This window comes from Amblyraja radiata, chromosome 13 (assembly GCF_010909765.2).
Source record: "Amblyraja radiata isolate CabotCenter1 chromosome 13, sAmbRad1.1.pri, whole genome shotgun sequence".
In the NCBI taxonomy this organism is placed as follows: domain Eukaryota; kingdom Metazoa; phylum Chordata; class Chondrichthyes; order Rajiformes; family Rajidae; genus Amblyraja; species Amblyraja radiata.
In genome coordinates, this window is record NC_045968.1 from 45,205,284 (window position 1) to 45,224,924 (window position 19,641).

At 44.1% G+C, this 19,641-nt stretch overlaps 1 protein-coding gene across 1 annotated transcript in view; it reads right to left on the reverse strand.

Annotated features, from left to right (window-relative positions):
* dner (delta/notch like EGF repeat containing) overlaps positions 1-19,641 on the reverse strand; it is a 231,198-nt gene that overhangs the window by 25,498 nt on the left and 186,059 nt on the right. Inside the window, exon 8 of the mRNA XM_033031924.1 lies at positions 5,219-5,443. Within this exon, the coding sequence (XP_032887815.1) occupies positions 5,219-5,443 (225 nt within the window). The remainder of the gene's footprint in view (positions 1-5,218; positions 5,444-19,641) is intronic.

The following is a 19,641-nucleotide window of genomic DNA, read 5'->3' on the forward strand; positions in this document are numbered from 1 at the left end:
AGCAAAATAAAAAGCAAAATACTTTGCCTGTCACTGCAGCTTGGCCAATAGATGGCAGTGTTAAATTACTATATGTTTATGTGATGGGGGAAAACAGTGAGGTTAAAACCATGATTCTATAGTGTCTGCACATTGAACTCTCATCCTGACATTTGGCTCTGCTGAAATCAATCGCTAAATCTCAGAAGGGTGACGATGAATATATCCAGCTATATTTATGTTTCCTGTAGATGGCCCTGGGCAAAAGCATACCCCAAAACATCAGAACAAGTCAAGAGATTGGATTTCCAGATGAGACACCTTCATGAAATGCTCTTCGGGAGAAAGGTGTAAAATATAAACTACAGGAACAATTACCAACGCCTATCTGAGTTGGATGATCAGCCATGATCATATTGAATGGCGGTGCAGGCTCGAAGGGCCGAATGGCCTACTCCTGCACCTAATTTCTATGTTTCTATGTTTCTATGTTTCTATCTCTCCAAAATGCTCACAATATATGTCCGTGATGACCTTTGCCATGATTTATTTCTGTCACTTTAAAGAAATTATGACTAATCTATTATTTCCCCTATGTTAATTGCGTGACATTAGCTGCAGATTAATGATATGAATAAATGAACAGTATGACATTCTGTTAATGATTCTGCCAAAGTAATAAACAATGGAAAGTCCTATTAACATGTTCAGCATTCTCTTTGTTGATATTGTTGGCAGTAGTTTCCCCCGTCCCGATATTTAATGAATGAATGGTATAACATTATTGGGCACGATTCCATCTGAGTGTATCACTTCCCAAATAATCACACCAGTAGATTTTTGTGGGATGTTATGCGTTCGGGTTGGGTTACCGTTAGGGACTGGGTTAAGGGACTGGATAATTGACATATTATGCACTTCAGAACTGGATTGATGATTAGGAAAGCAAAGGAAAATGCAGGGTCCATAAGAGCTGGGGACTGGGATCTGCTGGAATAATCCAACAGGGAACCAACTTGATAAACCAAATGTCTTCTTTCCCTCTAGTTTCCATGATCCAGGAAGATATTGGGTTAAATAAATAGTTTTCTATGCAGCATGTAGGATGGACATTTCTTACAATCTTAATTTTTTGATGCACAGGGTTTAAAGTCATCAGGTCATAAGGAATAGGAGTAGAATTAGGCCATTCGGCCCATCAAGTCTACTCCGCCATTCAATCGTGGCTGATCTATCTCTCCCTCCTAACCCCATACTCCTGCCTTCTCCCCATAACCCCTGACACCTGTACTACTCAAGAATCTATCTATCGCCACTGAAGGACTCCACAGCCTTCTGTGGCAAAAAAATTCCAGAGATTCACCACCCTCTGACTAAAGAAATTTCTCCTCATCTCCTTCCTAAAAGAACGTCCTTTAATTCCGAGACTATGACCTATAGTCCTAGACTCTCCCACTAGTGGAAACATCAAGAGTCAAGACTCAAGAGTGTTTTATTGTCATATGTCCCTGATGGGACAATGAATTTCTTACTTGCTGCAGAACAACAGGATATGTGAATATGTTAACATAGTACATAACGGGGGAAGAGAAAAAAAAGAAAATGTTCAATAAATAACAAATATAGTGCAATAATAATATAGTATTTTGCAGTTCAGAGCTCAGAGCTTATTCGCTGTTGTGTTTAATAGCCTGATGGCTGTGGGAAAGAAGCTGTTCCTGAACCTGGGCATTACAGTTTTCAGGCTCCTGATGGCAATGGTGAAATGAGTGTGTGGCCAGGATGGTGTGGGTCTTTGATGATTTTGGCTGCCTTTTTGTGGCAGCGACTACAACATCCTCTCCACATCCACTTTATCCAAGCCTTTCACTATTCTTGCCTCTTACTTTGTGCCATGAACTAATCATTCGCTATTACCCTGTTTCCACTCCAGCAATGCACTGATCACCAGGATGTACTCAGGTCTAAGTGTCCTCTCCACTCGTTCTGTCTCGGCCCCATATCGCTGGAGAACTGGAGATGTAAAACCATCCAAGTATAATGAACTTGCTAAGGTGCTTGGACATCGAATTGTTACATTGTCAGGCCACACATGTATGACTGGGCATTAAATTTGGGCAAAAAGGGCAATTCTAACCAGGCCTTAGCTCAAATATAGTCTGAAGAAAGGTTCCGACCCAAAACATCACCTATCCATGTTCTCCGGTTTGTGTCTTTTTTTCTCAAAAATTGATAATTAAGCTGAAACAGATATGAACTGAAAATTGAGAGAGGTGCCAAACTCGGTGAAAGTTCGTTCACACCAATTTTACATGATTGCACGATGCCAAAATTACCTTCAATTAGAGATCACAAAATGTGAGAAACAAACGTATTTCAATGTTAAATGTAGGCCCTTTGTTTGAAATTAGAGTTGAGACTCCTTACTGGAAGAATAAAGAGGATCTGTCTCAAGTAACTGAGTTGCCAAATTATATCATGGCCTTTATTTTCAATCAATAATGACTGGTAAAGCCAATAATATAAACACCGTTAGTTTGCTAAGCTGAAGCAATGGATATTTTAAAGGCGGAAATTGACAGACTCTTGATTGGTGGGGTTATGGGGAGAAGGTAGGAGAATGGGGTTAATGGGGAAAGATAGATCAATCATGATTGAATAGCAGAGTGGACGATGGGCTGAATGGCCTAATTCTGCTCCTAGATGTTTATGAACTTATGAAAGCTAGCTTTTTCAATTACCTGTCCATCAATGTGGATGGGATGCAGTTAATTCACCTCCAGGGATAAAATCTTTTTTAGGTTAATGTCCCAGTTCTAGTTTTATGGCCGGTTTTAGTTAGAATTCTTGTTCAAGATAAAATCCATGGTCGTGTGTTTCTGAAACCCATACAGCATGAGGCCATGTTACACAGTCTTAGACCTTGGTGGATCACTGAAGTAGATCTGCAGCTTGGGCATGATGCTAACATTGTTCATTGGCTATACATTACAAGCAGCCTCAGTTCAAAGATTTAAAGAATAATTTAAAAAAAATTGCTGGAGGAACTCAGCATTCAGGCAGCATCTGTTGAGAGAAATGGACAGAGATGTTTTGGGTCAGGAGCCTTCTTCAGCGTCCACTCAATAGATGCTGTCTGACCTACTGAGTTCCTCCAGCAGTTTGTTTCTTTGCTCAGGATTCCAGCATCTACAGATTCTTGTCACTCTATGTAATAATGTAGATTTTCATGGGAACGGCATAGAAGGTTATAAGCTTAAGGCTACAGGGATGAAGGAAGATCAGTTACACATTCCAATAGTAATTAGGAAGCACCATAAATACATTATAAAATTCATTTATAGGGTAGAAGCATGAGTTAGATGACATCAGAGGTGGATTATTGGGGATATGACTTCCTCTCCCTTTGATCTTCAGTATTCATTTCATTATCTATGAGTCTAGGGTGGAATTTCTTAAGGATGTTAATCTCCCAATGAACTGACCCTGAGAAACAATCTCCAGAGGTCATGGGGAGTTGACATTTTGGGTCAGGCCGTTTCACATTGGGACCCGAAATGTCACCTATCCATGTTCTCCAAAGATGCTGCCTGACCCGTTGAGTTACCTCATCACTTTTTGTCCTTTTGTGTAAACCAGCATCTGCAGTTCCTTGTTTCTAAATGCCAGAGGTGGTCAGATGCATCTTTGTTACTCTGGCCTAATGCTTGGTTGACCAACGAGCTTTACAATTCACCTTTTGTGAGTGATCAAAGGGCTTAGTGGTCAAAAAGGCTTTTGGCACATTGGCCTTCATCAGCCAAACTATTGAATATAGGAGAGGGCATGTTTCAGTTATATAAGGCGCTGGTGAGGCCAAATTTAGTGTATTGTGTTCAGTATTGGGCACCAAGTTATAGGAAAGATATTGTCAAGCTGGAAAGGGTTCAGAGAAGATTTACAAGGATGTTGCCAGGACCCGAGGGTCTGACCTATAAGGAGAGGTTGAGCAGGCTGGGACTCTATTCCTTGGAGCACAAGTGAATGAGGGTTGATCTTATAGAGGAGTACAAAATCATGACAGGAATAGGTTGGGTAAACGCACAGAGTCTCTTGTCCAGAGTAGGGGGGAAAGATTTAATAGGATCCTGAGGGTTAACTTTTTTACACAAAGGGTGGTGGCGGTATGAAATGAACTGCTGGAGGAGGTAGTTGTGGCAGATATCGCAATATTTAAGAAACATTTAGAAGGTACATAGGCAGGATAGGTTTAGAGGGATATGGGCCAAACGCAGATGCTTCCAGTGTAGATGAGACTGTAGTTGGTCGGTGTGGGCAAGTTGGGTCTATTTCATCTCTGAATAACTCTATCACTCTACGAATCTATGGCCATGATCTGTATTTGCACCTTGTTAATACGCATCTCTATGGCAGTGGATGCAGATTATATGTTGGTTGCCACATTGTGTTTCACTGATACATGTAGAATGAGACCATGTCTGCTACGTTTTATCAGTGCTGTGGAATCCACAAATCCTGTCCTGTAGGAAATTGCTCCCAAACACAAGGTCACTTTTTTTCTTGAACAGAAATATTCACTGCACCAATGCTTACCAATTTAACTCTCCTTCCCATTCCCATACTGACCTTTCTGTCCTGGACCTCCTCCACAGTCAGATTGAGACCACACGCAAACTGGGTTTACAGCACCTCATGTTCGGCTTGGGTAGTTTACAATCCAATGGTATGATCAGTGAATTCTCCAATTTTAGATAACTAACAAACACCCCGTCTATATTTTTCCCCCTCTCTTTCTTGTGCCCCACCTTGATTTCTCCCCCAATCCCACTCGCCTTCCCCCAATCCCCTTCCACTTATATCCCTTTCCCTGGCTTCCCATTTGATGTCACTTCTCTTTTATCAGTCTTCTGTCTTTTCATCTCTGGTCTTTGTCTAACCATCCTTTGCTCAACCCTCTGTTAATCAAACTCCTCCCCCCCCCCCCCCCCCCCCACACACCCTTACCCACCAATCACTTGCCAGGCTTTACCTGCCCACACCTCTCTTCCAGCTTTCTCTCCTCTGTTGCAGTCAGCCTGAAGAAGGGTCCAGAGCTGAAACATTGCGTATCCATGTTGGCCACGGATACTGCCAGACCCATTGAGTTACTCTAGGACTTTGTGTCCTTCACTGTACACTGTGGCATTGTAACTGTAACCAGGGCAAAGAAACAAAGACATTTATGGAGCATGCAACGTACCTGGGACACAGAGACATTTGTAGCTGGTGTCAACACTGCGGCAGACGCCGTGGGAGCAGGGATTAAGGGCACAGAAGTCGATCAGCTGACCACAGACTGGCCCAGTGTAGGCTGGGCTGCAGTTACAACTATATGACGTGCCATCTGCAAAGCAGGTCCCATTGTTCTGGCAAGGTGACAAAGCACACGGGTCTATCTTCTGATCGCACGTGGGGCCAGTAAAACCTGTGGTGTAATTCACAAGCAAGTCTGTTAGTGTCACACGGAGAGAAAATAAACACGATTTGTGAATTTAAAGCTGAGGCTCGGTATCAAGAGACACAGTGAGGATGAATTTCCTTGGGGGGGGGTCTCCCTGTATATCAGGTAATTGAAACCAAAATACAATGTACTGAATGAATAGATATTGCTGAATTTTCACCAGAGAGAAAACAATTGACAAAGAAGGTGCGGAAACCCCTGGTGATGAGTGAACCTGTGAATTCAACGCATAAGAAAATTGTCAAAGCAGAGGTTTACGGGACATCTGACTGTGAGATGCCGTCCCTACTACCTGCCGAAGGAATTCACTTCAGCTATCCTGACAGCAGTCTACACCCCCCCCCCCCCCCTCCCCTCACGCAGAAGTCAAATATGCTCTGCACAAACTGTATTCCATTATCAATAGCCTTGATACAAAACGTCCTGAAGCCGTGGTCAGTGTAGCCGGAGACTTCAATCAAGCCAACCTCAGGGTTGTACTACCAAAGTACCACCAGCATGACTCGTGTTCCACTAGGAGCCGGAATGGTCAAAAACTTCAAATTCCTCGAAGTCAATATCACCAACAACTTTTCCTGGACCACCCATATTGAAGCAACGACCAAAAAGTCACACCACCGCCTCTACTTCCTTAGAAGGCTTCGGAAGTTTGGCATGTCCCCTACAACTCTCACCAACTTCCACAAATGCATCAGGGAAAGCATTTTATCCGGATGCGTCACAGTTTGGTTTGGGAACAGCTCCATGCAGGACCGTAAGTAATTGCAGCGAATTGCGGGTGGAGCCCAGACCATCACCCAAACCAACCTTCCTTCGATTGAGTCCATTTATACCTCACGCTGCCTCAACAAGGCCAGCAGCATAATCAAGGACGAGTCGCACCCTGGCCACTCGCTCTTCTCTCTCTCCCATCGGGCAAAAGGTATAGAAGTGTGAAAACGCACACCACCAGATTCAGGGACAGTTTCTTCCCAGCTGTCATCAGGCAACTGAATGATCCTACCACAACCAAAGAGCAGTGCTGAACTACTATCTACCTCTGATGCCCCTCAGACTATCCTTGACCGGACTTTGCTGGCTCTACCTTGCACTAAACGTTATTCCCTTATCATGTATCTATACACTGTAAATGGATTGATTGGAATCATGTGTTGTCTTTTTGCTGACTGGCTAGCATGCGACAAAAAGCTTTTCAGTTTTCACACAAGACAATAAACTGAACTGAAATCGATGTATAGGAAGGAACTGCAGATGCTGGCTTACTGGTTTACATCGAAGATGTAGTAATATTCACAGAAACGATGAACATTGATTTCTCTAATTTGAAGTAACCTTTGCATTCGCTCTCTGTGTCCCTCCCCCACACTAGTCATCCCACCAGTTTCATTGTCGTCCTGCTTAGTTTCACAGTTCGTATCCTCTCTACCTTTCTTTGATCATCGTCGCTGGCTTTGATTTGTTCTGTTCATCCCTTTCATTTATTTGTTCTTTGTATCTTTCATACCTCTAGTTTCCCTCTCCCCGACTCTCAGTCTGTAAAAGGGTCTCGTCCCGAAACATGACCTATTCCTTTTCTCCAGAGATGCTGCCTGACCCGCTGAGTTACTCCAGCATTTTGAGTCTAAATACAATCTAGTTTTGTCTTTCTCGTGTTTATTTTTTTCAGAATAAAGCAGGAACGTAGGCTTCCCCACTGGTTTTAATATTTAGGATGCAACTCGCTGTAACTAGGAGTGTGAATCTGCTACAAATTGTAATGCAACACACACTTTCAGCTTTAATCTGACACCACAGGGAGTAATTCCCCAGTGTTTGCAGGAACTAAACTTGTGCAGAGTTTCAGCTGCCAGTTGTACAAAATGTCCCACATTTGGTTTATTAGGTCACTCCCATGAATCACAGAATACGGCTGTGTTCTAACTCCCACCTCTCAATCAAATAATGCCCAATCTCATAAGAATGCTTCCAATTAAATAGTTTTAGACAGTTATTTTAGGAAATTTCACCTCATTAATCAGTCTTTGCAGGTTGCACCATTAGTTCGGGCTGTTTTTTTTATTCTCTTGTCAAAAGAGCTTTGTATTTTTGCAACAACATATACCCAAATTGTCAGATTTTGGAATAGAATGAAAAGGAACCTTATCTAGGAGTACACTTCACCACCGTTCCCTTCCATTCCCAATGCAGACCCTGCAGCAACCTGTTACTAGTAATCGGGGTTGGATGAACCAAGCCAATTATGTTGTCGGTGGAAGAGTGTGGGATGAAGAGATAAAAAAAGTGAATCATAACACCGTTCCCACCGTGGGTGCAGAGAATGGCGGCACAGTGGTAGAATTACGGCCTTACAGTGCCAGAGACCTGGGTTCAATCCTGACTATGGGTGTTGCCTGTACGGAGTTTGTACGTTCTCCATGTGACTGCGTGGGTTTTCCCCGGGTGATCCCGTTTCACCCCACACTCCAAAGACGTCCAGGCTTGGAGGTTAATTGGCTTTGGTAAACATTGTAATTGGTCCCTAGTGTTTAGGTTAGTGCGAGTGTACGGGGAAGGTTAGTCGGCGCAGACACGGTGGGCCGAACAGCCTGATTCCCCGGTGTATCGCTAAACTAAACCTAAAATAACCAACATAAAGGATAGAAATATAAAAGAAAATACTTATATAGAAATCGCACCTTATATAGAAATCGCATACTTTCAGACCGTTCCAAAGTGCATCAGAACAATGCAATCCTAGCTGTGTGACACTGACACCTCTACACTTGAGATCTCACCACCTGGCTCCAAGTATCCAGGCCAGTGAACTGTCAAATAAACTACTGAAGTTTTGAAAGGTTATATTAAAGGTTCCCATTTGGTCCATTAAACTTGCCGCTGTACTTTGTTATCATCAATTTTCACTCTCTCCTCATGAAGATATTACTTCCTCACAGGGACATGGGAAAACTTAGTGCAACCTGAAGACAATTTCTAAGATCCTTCCTATGTTTAGCTGGAGGAAGTTTAACCTCTTGCCTGACTGGTTGGTAAACAAGCATCTTATAATGCAGAGGCAGGGGATGGGTTAAGGGAGGTGGTGAATAAATTAAACTCAAAAGTTGAGTTTATTGTCATATGCGCAAGTATGGTGAGGTACAGGTACAACGAAAAATCTTGTTAGCAGCAGCATCATAGACACATGGACCCGTCTAGGTTTGTCACTGTTCTCCCTTCCAAAGCATGCTTGAAAGGCATGCAAAAAAGTGTGCATCAAAAAACAGATGTGATGTGAGCCAAAGCCTGAAGATTTTGTTGCCAGGTGACAATATGAGGATATGATTCATAGATAATTTTGATATCAAAATGAACTCCACACCCTTTCCATATCACCTGTGGGATTTCTGATTTAAGTTTTCCAATTTATTTATAAAAGTCCTATGCAGGTGTAAAGTGTTGTCCTTTTATTTGTTGCAAGAATCAGTATATAAAATCGCTCCACTCCTAAATATTGCCTTTGAAAAAACCACAACTACAATGAATCATTAAGCTATTTTGATTTTGTCGTAATTATCTTTTGTTTTGATTCAAATGCTGTGAATATTTAAATGTGTTATAAAAAAATCAAATTAGTTAATTATGTTGTGTAACTCGCACAGAATTTGACATGGCTCCATATTGGATTATGAATTATATAACCATGCAGATATTTGTGAATTAATCCAAAAGCAATTCACTCCCAAAAACCGTGTTCCTCCTAATTGATCCATTGTGCATTTCTCGGTCCATCAGTATATAAGTGACTATACATTCACTTGCCAGGGGATCACTTGCTTCTCAAACCTTCTTAACTTCTCTCTCCTCCTTCAAGACCATCCTATTTGACGAGTGCTTTGGCTGTTTCCCCTCACATGCCCGTTGTTTACTGCAGATTTTTTTCTTCTCACATAAAGTGCTGTGGGATACGTTACAACATTACAGCTGCAACATAAATGCAAATCCTCACACTTGCTTTTAATCTCCCACGTTTCTTTGTGCCCGAGTCTCGTGGAGCTGGCAGGTTAATCCCCGATTCAGCTTTTGCAGTTCTGCATCTTATAGAGACATCCAATTACCAAGCCATCTTGATAACTGAGAGAAACAATTTTGTTAAATGAAAAAAAAAGGTTTAATCTGCTTGAACACTGCACAAGCCTATTAAAGGATCAGTGCAGTAGCAGAGCCATCCAGAAGCTGGGCTACAAGTTGATTTATATTAGGGCTGCTGAAACACTATGCTATCATATGAAAACACAGGCATGAAGTCAGGTCTGAATTTCAAAACAGTTTGTCACTATTGTGATTACAGAATTATTTGAACAATTTTTTGCACTTGTATTTTTAAATTACCGTAGCTGTAATCATCCTAGCGAAGCATGAAGTAATAAAAAGAGCACTTGCTTTGTGTAGAATGAATGGCTGCTTAGTTAGACAAGGACCTTTCTCAAACTCATTATATTACATCTCTGGAAGTGAGTTGATGCCGCCACAGTTGTAAAACCATTTATAAAATGTAATATGACATGAAGATTAAAGAACTAAACAGACTGAAGAAAGGTCTCGACCCGAAAAGGTAACTATTCCTTTTCTCCAGAGATGCTGTCTGACCCGCTGTTACTCCAGCTATTTGTGTCTATCTTCGGATTGAACCAGCATCTGCAGTTCCTTCCTACACATGTAATATAACATCCTCCATGCCTCCTTACATTTCATTACCTCAATGTTAGTGAACACCCTCTGCACTCATTTTTTCAGTTTCCAAAATCCTGATTTGAGTTCTCCAGTTAGCTAGCTCTCCAGTTCTCCAGTTAGCTAGCTGTCTTAAGTCACCGATAGACCACAGTGGTGCAGCGGTGGAGTTGCTGCCTCACTGCGCCAGAGACCCAGGTATGAGCAAATTTGGGCCCCAAATCTGAGGAAGGATAATAATAATAATGGATGGGATTTATATAGCGCCTTTCTAATACTCAAGGCGCTTTACATCGCATTATTCATTCACTCCTCAGTCACACTCGGTGGTGGTAAGCTACTTCTGTAGCCACAGCTGCCCTGGGGCAGACTGACGGAAGCGTGGCTGCCAATCTGCGCCTACAGCCCCTCCGACCACCACCAATCACTCACACACATTCACACACAGGCAAAGGTGGGTGAAGTGTCTTGCCCAAGGACACAACGACAGTATGCACTCCAAGCGGGATTCGAACCGGCTACCTTCCGGTTGCCAGCCGAACACTTAGCCCATTGTGCCATCTGTCGACCCAATGTGCTGGCTCTGGAGAGGGTCCAGAGGAGGTTTACAAGAATGATTCCAGGAATGAGTGGGTTAGCATATGATAGCATTGGGCCTCTACCCGTTGGAGTTTAGAAGGTTGAGGAGGGACCTCATTGAAACTTACAGAATAATGAAAGGTATAGATAGAGTGGATGTGAAAAAGGTGTTTCCACTGGTGGGAGAGGGCCAGAGGTTATAAGCCTCAGAATTAAAGGGCGCTCTTTTAGAAAGGAGGTGAGGAGGAACTTCTTTAGTCAGAGGGTAGTTAATCTATGGAACTCATTGCCACAGAGGGCTGTGGATATTTTCAAGGCAGAGATGGACAAATTCGTGATTAGAATGGGTGTCAAGGATTAGGGGAAAAGGCAGGAAAATGGGATTAGGAGGAGAGATCAGCTATGATTGTATGGCGAAGTAGACTCGATGGGCCGAATGGCCTAATTCTACTCCCATAACGTGAACTTGTGACTACGGGTGCTGTCTGTCCAGAGTTTGTATGTTCTCCCTGTGATCGTGTGGGTTTTCTCCGGGTGCTCCGGTTTTCTCCCACATTCCAAAGACGAGCAGGGTTTTAGCTTAATTGGCATCTGTAAACTGCTCCTAGTGTGTAGGGCACGAAAGTGGGATAACATAGATCTAGTGTATGGGTGATCGATGCTCAGTGTGGACCTGGTTACATGCTGGATCTCTAAACTCAACTAAAGAATGATAACAACGTTTTAAGAAAATTGGGCTATCCAGTGAGGTTTGTTCAAGAGAAACGAGCAAGGGTCAGTAATGAGTTTGGAATTCAGTTCCTTACAGAAAGAGTTATTTCAAAAGAAATTATTAAAATAAAAGCAATTGAAATTGGACATTGCTTCATAAAGTTGTCCCATATTCAAGGACATTAATAGCACCAACGGACACACTCAAACGCACAGTGCATTATTCACAGTTCAACATTTATCATTCAGTTAATATTTAAAAAAAAATATTCTGGCTATTCTAATCGCATCTAGTTGTGAGGCCATGCATCTCACACATTCCTTACATTCCAATGAAGACTCAATTTCAAAAGTAGCTTATTGGCTCTGAAGTAATTGGGATCAGCCTGCCACCTCAGAAGGTGCTATATAAATGCAAGTCCTTACTCCTTACAAGGTAGTAATTCCAAACTGTAATTTGTTTGCAAATAGCAAACGATTCTAATTTTGCTTTCTTTAATCAAAATCGAGAAGAAGTAAGTTCTGATTACTCACTAATGCTTCTTTTATTATTCTTCATTTCAAACATTTTCATGTTGTGATATTGAACAAATTACCCTCTGTGGTGAGTGAATTAAAATGTATTTTATCTAAATCATTAACTAAGGGGCCCAGATGTTACAATGTCCAGGGGGATCCATTAGAAATGTTGCAAATATCTGTCCTTACTGATGCATGAAATTTATTTAGATATTCTAGCTGCCTTTCACGGCAGATGTAGCTATTAGATTCTGAGGTTGCTTAGAGTGAATAGGAATGGAAAATGAACTCAAAAATCATTTACAGCCAGTATTTTATTTGTTGGTAACAATGTTGTCTTAGGGAATGTAATGGAAATTCAAAATGCTTTATAAACTAAAAATACACTTTACCAGCCAAATAAGAATGTAAATTTGTGCAGTTGTATACTTTTGTTGCACAGCATCAGTTAATCAGCGTGAAAAATAATTGCAGATGCTGGTATGTACTGAAGTTAGGCGCAAAGTGCTGGAGTAACTCAGCGGGTCAGGCAGCAGCTGTGGAGAAAATGGATGTGAGACGTTTTTGGTTGAGACCCTTCTTCGGACTGAAAGTAGAGTGGAGGGAACTGGAGGTAAAAAAAAAAGGCCAGAACAAAGCAGGGTTGGCAACAGATGACCAATGAAGGGTGGAATCCATAATGGCCCATTGTTGGCTGGGGAAGAGGTGATAACAGAGGGATACAAGGATGTGAACAATGGAACAAGGGTGGTGAAATTAGAGAAATCAACGTTCATACTGCTGGGTTGTAAGCTGCCCAAGAGAAATGAAAGGTGCTGTTCCTCCAATTTGCCCGTGGCCTCACTCTGTCACTGGAGAAGGCCCACGACAGAAAGGTCAGTATGGGAATGGGAAGGGGAGTTAAAATGTTTGGTGATCGACTGCGAGTTGCAAAAATTCTGGGTTTCTTTCTGGCTTCCCTGTGAGTCTGACAAGCCAATACATGGTGGTGTCCTGACACTAGTGTTGTTCAGTGTGGTCTCCATTAATGGCTTGAACCACCTTTATTGGCTGGTTCCTCCACATCAGTGTGACCAGCAATGGCCTTGGGTAATTCCTGCAGAGAATTTGCGCTCACATAGAGTGATACAGTGTGAAAGCAGGTCATTTAGCCCACTTGCCCACACCGACCAACATGTCCCATCTACAAAAGTCCCACTTGCATGCGTTTGACTCATATCCTTCTAAAATTGTCACATCCATGTACCTGTATAATTGCTTCTTAAATGTTGCGATAGTTCCAGCCTCAACTACCTCCTCCGGCAGCTCGTTCCATACACCCATCATCCTTTGCGTGAAAAGGTTACCCATCAGGTTCCTATAAAATCTTTCCCCCTTCACCTTAAACCTATACCCTCTGGTTCTCGATTCCCACTCTGGGCAAGAGGCTCCTCTGCAGTAGAAGACTGACCCCAATAGCTTTGCACATAGTAGCTGAGGTCAGTGCTGGGGTCGCTACTCTTCACATTGTATATTAATGATTTGGATGAGGGGATTGAAGGCTTTGTGGCCAAGTTTGCAGATTATATTACAATAGGTGGAGGGGCAGGTAATGTAGAAAATGCAGGGACTCTGCAGAGGATGTGGGCAGGTTGGGAGAGTGGGCAGAGAAGTGGTAGATGGAATAGAGTGTAACAAAGTGTGGAATCATGCATTGTGGTAGCAGGAATAAAGGCGTAGACTATTTTCTGTATGGGGAGAGAATCCAGAAATTGGAAGGTGCAAAGGGACTTGGGAGTGCAAAGGGACTTGGGTGATTCCCAAAACGTTGATTTGCGAGTTGAATCGGTAGTAAAGAAGGCAAACGCAATGCTAGCATTTATTTCAAGAGCGGCTAGAATACAAAAAAAGGGATGTAATGCTGAGGCTCTGTGAGGTATTGGTCAGGCCGCATTTAGAGTATTGTGAGCAATTTTGGGGACCATAATCTGAGGAAGGATGTGCTGGTTCTGGAGAGGGTCCGGAGGAAGTTTACACGAATGATTCCAGGAATGAGTGGATTAACCGAAGATGGGCATTTGATGGCACCGGGCCTGTACTCGCTGAAACTCACCGAATAGTGAAGGACTTGGATAGAGTGGATGTGGAGAGGATGTTTCCACCAGTGGGAGAGTCTAGGACTGGAGATTATAGCCTCAGAATTAAAGGAGGTTCCTCTAGAAAAGAGCTGAGGAAGAATTTATTTAATCAGAGGGTGGTGAATCTGTGGAATTCTTTGCCACAGAAGGCTGTGGAAGCCAAATCAATGGATATTTTTCAAGGCAGAAATAGATAGATTCTTGAATAGTGTGGGTGTCAGAGGTTATGGGGAGAAGGCATGAGAATGGGATTAGGGGGGAGGGATAGAAGGTAGATAAAAATGCTGGAGAAACTCAGCGGGTGAGGCAGCATCAATGGAGCGAAGGAAAAGGGGACATTTCGGGTTGAGATCCTTCTTCAGACTGATGTGGGGGTGCTGGGGGCGGGAAGAAGAAAGGAAGAGGCAGAGACAGTGGGCTGTGGGAGAGCTGGGAAGGGGAGGGGAGATGGGGAAGGGAAGGGGAGGGAGAGATAGATCAGCCATGATTGAATGGCGGAATAGACTTGATGGGTCAAATGGCCTAATTCTACTCCTATCACTTATGACCTATGACCTTAGCTACTTGAATGTAGTCATCATTGTAACGAAATAAAATAGTACATGGCAAGATGCCAGAAATACATAAAATGGCCAAATCATTTTTTTCCTGCATGTTAGTTGTTAGACATAGAAACATGGAAAATAGGTGCAGGAGTAGGCCATTCGGCCCTTCGAGCCTGCACCGCCATTCAATATGATCATGGCTGATCATCCAACTCAGTATCCGGTACCTGCCTTCTCTCCATACCCCCTGATCCCTTTAGCCACAAGGGCCACATCTAACTCCCTCTTAAATATAGCCAATTAACTGGCCTCAACTACCTTCTGTGGCAGAGAGTTCCAGAGATTCACCATTCTCTGTGTGTTTCTCTCTGAAACACTGCAATGATCTTGTACTGGCAACATTACACCCAGAGCTGAAAGTAGAGATTAGATAAAGTTATGGGACAGTGTTGTTTAACAGTGTTGTTTGGACATGATGTTTCAAGAGTTGCTTTCTATTTTTTAGATGAAGCCAGGACCCAGATCTAACAATGTAGTATTTATTTACCGCTGCACTGGAATATCATTCTAGATTATAAAGCATTGCTCAAAATTGAAGACTTCCGATTTTAGTAAAGAAACTCTGACACATTACAGAGGAAAATATGATCTACTTCCTAGAGCAGAGTAGCTAGTTAAACAGAATTCCTAAAGTTTCTCCCTTCCTTGGATAGACACAAAATGTTGGAGTAATTCAGCGGGTCAGGAAGCATCTCTCAAGAAAAGGAATAGGTAACGTTTCGGGTCAAGACCCTCCTTCAGACTATGAAGTATAGTTCTTCATAGTCTTCTTCAAGTATACTTCTTCATTCATACGAGCAAATTGGAGGAACAGCACCTCGTATTTCGCTTGGGCAGCTTACACCCCAGCGGTATGAAGATTGACTTCTCTAACTTTGCTTTCCCTCTCTCTCCATCCCTCTCCCTTCCTAGTTCTCCGACCAGTCTTACTGTCTCCGACTACATTTGATCTCTGTTTGCTTAGTTGTTCCCTTCTCCCAGCTGGCAATGATATATTCTACATTTTCCTTGATCTCCATTCCCTTTGCCCAGTTTTCACTCCTTCACACTTCCTCCCTCCCCCTGACGTCAGTCTGAATAAGGGTCTTACCCCGAAACTTCACCCATTCCTTCTCTCCAGAGATGCTGCCTGTCCCGCTGAGTTACTCCAGCATTTTGTGTCTATCTTTTGTTCATTTTGCTCAATTGTTTCCCCAGATTTGTTTACTTGTTTGTTTGCTTTCTGCCTTGGTATGATGGCTTCTTCTCCTTTTGAAGGGAGGGGCTGGTTTTCCCGATGTAACATTTAATTAAGTGCAAGCAATTATCAAGGATTTAAAATTGCTGGGTACCAATAACAGACCAATGAAGCCCAGCTGCTTCTTGTCAATGGAGCCAGATGATGAATTGTTGCAAATTAAAGTCAATGAATTATAGCCCCATACAAGATGTATAAGGTCAAGAAGCAGATCTGAAATATCTGCATTATTATAGATTGAAATCTGTGGATTTTCTGAAGGATTGTTTTGAGGAGCTCAAAAGAGGGGAAAAAAGCAGTTTTCACATTCTTAAAAATCAATGAAATCAAGGCCAAAGGTCTGGACCAAACAGTATTTCATTACACTCACAGTAAAGATATTAAATAAATCTGTGGAAAATTAGTTTACTTATCAGGGTACAAAAGTCATTGCGTATGTTTTACGACCTCATCCCATTGTATGCAATATATGACCTATGCAACCCATCTAAACAACCCAAAACGTCATCTATTCATTCCCTCTTCAGATGCCTGACCCACTGAGTTCCTCCAACACTTTTGCTCAAGATTCCAGCATTTGGAGTCTCTGGCATCTCCAATAGATAACCTCTCTTGCCTCTGCTATATTTTCAAATTATTCCTGATCTTTTCTCTTTGCTTATTATTTCAATCTCCTTTTCCTTTGGGTTGGAGATGAAAAATATATTACCAAACTACATTAGACGTGGGAGCTTGGAGAAAACGGATCCGAGTCACTCACGTGGACTAGATTCTGTGCCATACAGTATTCCTAGTCAAAAGGATTGGTAAGAATGCCTGAAAGATGTCCCAGCCAAAGTAGTTCAGGATATTTATCATGTAACCCTGGTAATCCTTGTATGTGAATACTTGGCCAATAAACTTATTCATTCACTCATTCATTCATTCATTTATTCATTCATTCATTCATTTATTCATTCATTCATTGAAAATGGATGCTGACTTCCAAATATACATATAGAGACTGAATTTACTTAATACATTCACTAACACCCAAACCTTTCTACAGCCATTATTCCCATCACTGCCCTATCGCTTTCCCCTTGAATCACACTCTCATTCAGTGCATCAATCCATTCTACTTGCTCTCTTGTTTAGTTTAGTTTAGTGATACAGCATGGAACTAGGCCCTTTGCCTCACCGAGTCCATGCTGACCAACTGGACATCAGTTCTATTTTACCCCACTTTTGTAGCCTACATACTCGGGGCAATTGATAGAAACCAATTAACCTACAAACATCAATGTAAAATAATTTCCCCTGCTCTTCGGTGTGAATTCCTTTTCTTAAACACGCTTTCAAAAGCCAGCTCATTTATCTTTAAGAGTATAAAGTCATAACAGCCAGGATGACTTTCCTCATCTCCTGGCCAGCATTTATTCTTCATCCAAATCAGCTGGGGTATTTGACCATTATTACTTGGTACTTGTTAGAGCTTGCTGCACATTTATCTTTAAAAGATTTTCAAAGTACTTAATGTTTTACCAAGAAAGCTCAAACAACTGACTGTGCTCAACATTCCAAATCAAGCCGCCCTTACTGCCCTGCAACCTTTCACTGTTGCAGTTTAAGATGCTCTGTGTCCCGTTTCTTTTATTCTCTCCTTCCCCAATCTCCCTGCCACAACAGGAATACTTTGCATTTCAATAACCCTTTGCATAATGGAACATTGCAAACAATGCTTAATGTCCATGCACGTACTGCTAGTGCTTTATCCAACTCCACACATTCTGAGGTAAATGCTTATCCACGTACCTCCCTGTACAATTCCCCCATCCCAACACATTCCATCAAGAGAAACTCCACCCACAGCTTTAGCCTACTGCTAAACAAAGTAAAACCAGCTCAAATCCTCTCATAGAATCATGGAGCCATACAGCGTGGAAATAAGCCCTTTGGCCCAACATGCCCATGTCGACCAAGATGCCCCATCCCTACTAGTCCCACTGACCTGCATTTGGCCCATATCCTTATAAACCTCTCCAATCCATGTACCTGTCCAAATGTCTTTTAAATGTTGTGATAGTACCTGCCTCACCTACCTCCTCTGGCATAGACCCACCACCCTTTGTGTGGAAAAAGTTGCCCCTCAGGTTCCTATTAAATCTTTCCCTCTCACCTCAAAGTAGGGTTGCCAACTGTCCCGTATTAGCCGGGACATCCCGTATTTTGGGCTAAGATGGTTTGTACTTTACGGGAACGCCCTTGTCCCGTATTTGACTTCTACTACTCAGATCGAGGGGACTATCGGGCCGGTGGGCCGCGTCCGGTTCCGCCTCACCTGTCCCGACGTAGTGCAGCAGCAGCGCCTAACCCGTGGCCCCGTCGGTCGGCAGCCCGGCCAGCTGTCCGAACTTCGGACCTTAGCTTACCACTGACACTACCACCCCTCCTTCTCATGGCCGATCATCGGTTCATGAGTTGGATGGAGTGCCGGACTTTGCGCGCAACGTCACGCGGCCAGGGCCAAAACTCCTCAGCTGGCCCAGCCGGCTGGGCTTTGTGTGCAGTCCAGCACCCGGGCCAACTCATCATTCACCCAGCCACGGCCGAATCGGTCAACGAATTGCCCATCGGGAATTTGTCTCGTATTTTGACCTTTAGTCCCTTATTTGGGAGTGAGAAAGTTGGCAACCCTACCTTAAACCTATGTCCTCTGGTTCACGATACCCCCACTGTGGGTAAAAGACTGTGCATTTACTCATCTTCTCACCCACGCAATATTAAATCCTAGCACCAAGTTGATAAAGTCCTGTTTGTTTTGTGTTTTTTTGTGTTGTTTATTTTCATTTTGGTTAGTCTAGTTTTGGTTTTTAGTTTCTGTTTTTGGGGGGGGGGGGTTGAAACGGGGCTTGCTGTCTCTCCCTGCGGGGGAATACGACTTTTTGTCGTATTCCCCTTCTCTGCCTCCGTCTGCGCTGAGGCCTAATGGCGGAGCTGGCGACCTCGAGGCTCAGGAGGCAGAGCCCGCCAGGACTCACACTGGGCTCGCTCCCGTGAGGACGGCCCGGCTCGGGGCTGGAACAGGGCTTGCGTGAGGGGCTGTGACGCTCCCGTGAGGACGGCCGGCCCGAGGAAGGAACGGTGCTCCCGTCGGAGTGGCCGAGCTTGGGGAGGTGCGGCGCTCCCAGCCCGAGGGAGGAGCGGCGCCCAGTCGGGGCGGCCCAGCCCGAGGGAGGAGCGGCGCCCAGTCGGGGCGGCCCAGCCCGAGGGAGAAGCGGTGCCCGGTCGGGGCGGCCCAGCCCGAGGGAGGAGCGGCGCCCCGTCGGGGCGGCCCAGCCCGAGGGAGGAGCGGCGCCCGGTCGGGGCGGCCCAGCCCGAGGGAGGAGCGGCGCCCGGTCGGGGCGGCCCAGCCCGAGGGAGAAGCGGCGCCCAGTCAGGGCGGCCCAGCCCGAGGGAGAAGCGGTGCCCAGTCGGGGCGGCCCAGCCCGAGGGAGGAGCGGCGCCCGGTCGGGGCGGCCCAGCCCGAGGGAGAAGCGGCGCCCAGTCGGGGCGGCCCAGCCCGAGGGAGAAGCGGTGCCCAGTCGGGGCGGCCCAGCCCGAGGGAGGAGCGGCGCCCAGTCGGGGCGGCCCAGCCCGAGGGAGGAGCGGCGCCCAGTCGGGGCGGCCCAGCCCGAGGGAGGAGCGGTGCCCAGTCGGGGCGGCCTGGCG